General features: G+C 41.4%; 1 protein-coding gene across 1 annotated transcript; it reads left to right on the forward strand.

Moving 5' to 3' along the window:
• Positions 1-487: 487 nt before the first annotated feature.
• Positions 488-2,263, forward strand: LOC121964415 (protocadherin-10-like; the record flags this gene model as incomplete). The annotated part of the gene is made up of 1 exon (XM_042514623.1): positions 488-2,263. A coding segment is annotated over exon 1 (1,776 nt), but the record flags the coding sequence as incomplete, so codon positions are not given.
• Positions 2,264-2,271: the final 8 nt, after the last annotated feature.

Here is a 2,271-nt window from a genome sequence, read left to right on the forward strand (position 1 = left end):
TGTCCATGGTGCTGATTTTCTGCGGGTGATTTCTAAGAGGGTCAAAAGTGATAATGCTTTAGGGAATAGTTCAGGTGGCTTTGCCATCACTCTTGGGATGCGTGTAGTATACAGATGTACAGAGGAGAGATGTGTCGGAAATTGGCTGTTGGAGTGCTTGCGGACAAACGTTTGCAAGTTAGGTATGGTCCTTGAAATTCTCTGATTTTCTTGCAATGAAAGGAGAGATCGCATGGTGTCAGTGCACAAAAGTATAAGTGCTTCACTAAAGCTCATCCAGCCAGCTGTGTTTTTGAAACGCCCATCGCTGGTAGTTCTATCCCCGCTGTAGCAGCGTCGTTTGTAAGATGACGGATGCGGTTGTAAATTTATATCTGAAATAAATCAAGACGAAGAGAATGATTGTACATGCTACTGCGCACGATGTTTTTTCTCTGATGCAGTTATTCTTCCCGTGAAAGGATTATTACAATTTTCGCTGAGGATCATGGAACAAAGAAAATGCGAGGCACGGAGGATGACACGGTGGTGGGTCTGTTTAGCGATTGTTGTGCTTTTGTGGAGCGCGGCCTCAGCGCAGATAAGATATTCCATCTCTGAGGAAGTCAACGAAGGAACAGCGGTTGGGAATGTTGCAAAAGATCTGGGATTAGATAAAAGTACACTGAAAGAAAGGAAATATCGGATTGTTTCAAGCATTGCGGATACGCTTTTTCATGTGAATCAGAATGATGGCATCTTGTATGTGAGCCGAAAAATAGACAGAGAGGAAGTATGCGAACGAAGCAGCACATGTTTGCTTAATCTGAAAACCGTTCTGGAGAACCCGCTGGAGGTGCACTATATTGGAGTTGAGGTTTTGGATGTAAATGATCATTCCCCCAGCTTTCCAGAGACAGAGATAACGTTGGAAATTTCAGAATCTGTGTTGAGTGGAACACGCTTACAGCTACAAGCTGCAAGAGATCCAGACAGTGGTCATTTTTCCGTGCAACAGTATAAACTTAGCCCAAACGACCATTTCCGTTTGGAAGTTAAGGATAAGGGAGAAGATGGTAAAATACCCATTTTAATTGTGCAAAAGTCATTGGATAGGGAGGCAGCAGGAAGCCATTCGTTAGTGCTGACTGCATTGGATGGAGGGAAACCTCCAAAATCTGGCGAAATGACTATTGAAGTAAATGTTCTAGATGTTAATGATAACACACCTGTTTTCTCTCAAGATGTTTATTCTGTGATGCTGGATGAAAATGCTCCAGTAGGCACAACAGTCATACAAGTGAATGCAACTGATTTGGATGAGGGACCAAATGGAGATGTAGTTTACTCTTTTAGCAACAGTGTAAATCGTAGGTTATTTAAACTGTTTGAAATAAACCCATCAACAGGTGAGATAATTGTGAAAGGTCCAATAGACTACGAGCTTAAGGATAAATACGAAATTGAAATACAGGCATCAGATAAAGGTCTCGCTCCACTAACAACTGAAAAAAGTGTAGTCATTAAGATAGTTGACGTAAATGATAATGCTCCTGAAATTGAAGTGACATCATTTTCAAGATCAATTCCTGAAGACTCCAGACCTGGAACTACAGTTGCTCTTATTAGTGTAAATGACTTGGACTCTGGTCTCAATGGAAAAGTTATTTGCTTTCTGGATGATGATGTCCCTTTTACTTTATCGCCCTCTTTACAAGACAAAATGTATTCATTAGTGACTAAAATGCCCCTGGACAAAGAGATGCAGTCACAATATGCCCTAACGATAATTGCAAAGGATTCTGGCCAACCGTCATTATCATCTGAAAACACAATACATGTAGTTGTATCTGATGTGAATGACAACAGTCCAGAGTTTTCACTGAGTCCCTACACTTTCTATGTCACAGAGGGTAACGATCCAGGACTCTCTGTGTTTTCTGTTAAAGCTTTTGATCGTGACGAAAACAACAATGCAGTTATTTCCTATCACATTATCCGAGATGGAAAGGATGATAATAAAGTGACCTCGTTTCTCAACATAAACTCTGAAACTGGAGATATTTTGGCACTGAAAAGTTTTGACTTTGAAACTCTGAAAACTTTCCAGTTCCAAGTTGTTGCCACAGATTCTGGAACTCCGTCACTAAGCAACAATGTAACAGTGAACGTGTTCATTCTGGATCAGAATGACAACGCTCCAGTCATCCTGTATCCAGTCAGCTCCAACGGTTCTGCTGAAGGTGTGGAGGAGATTCCCCGCAATGTCAACGCAGGACACTTGGTGACTAA

This window comes from Plectropomus leopardus, unplaced genomic scaffold (assembly GCF_008729295.1).
Source record: "Plectropomus leopardus isolate mb unplaced genomic scaffold, YSFRI_Pleo_2.0 unplaced_scaffold15562, whole genome shotgun sequence".
NCBI lineage: Eukaryota > Metazoa > Chordata > Actinopteri > Perciformes > Serranidae > Plectropomus > Plectropomus leopardus.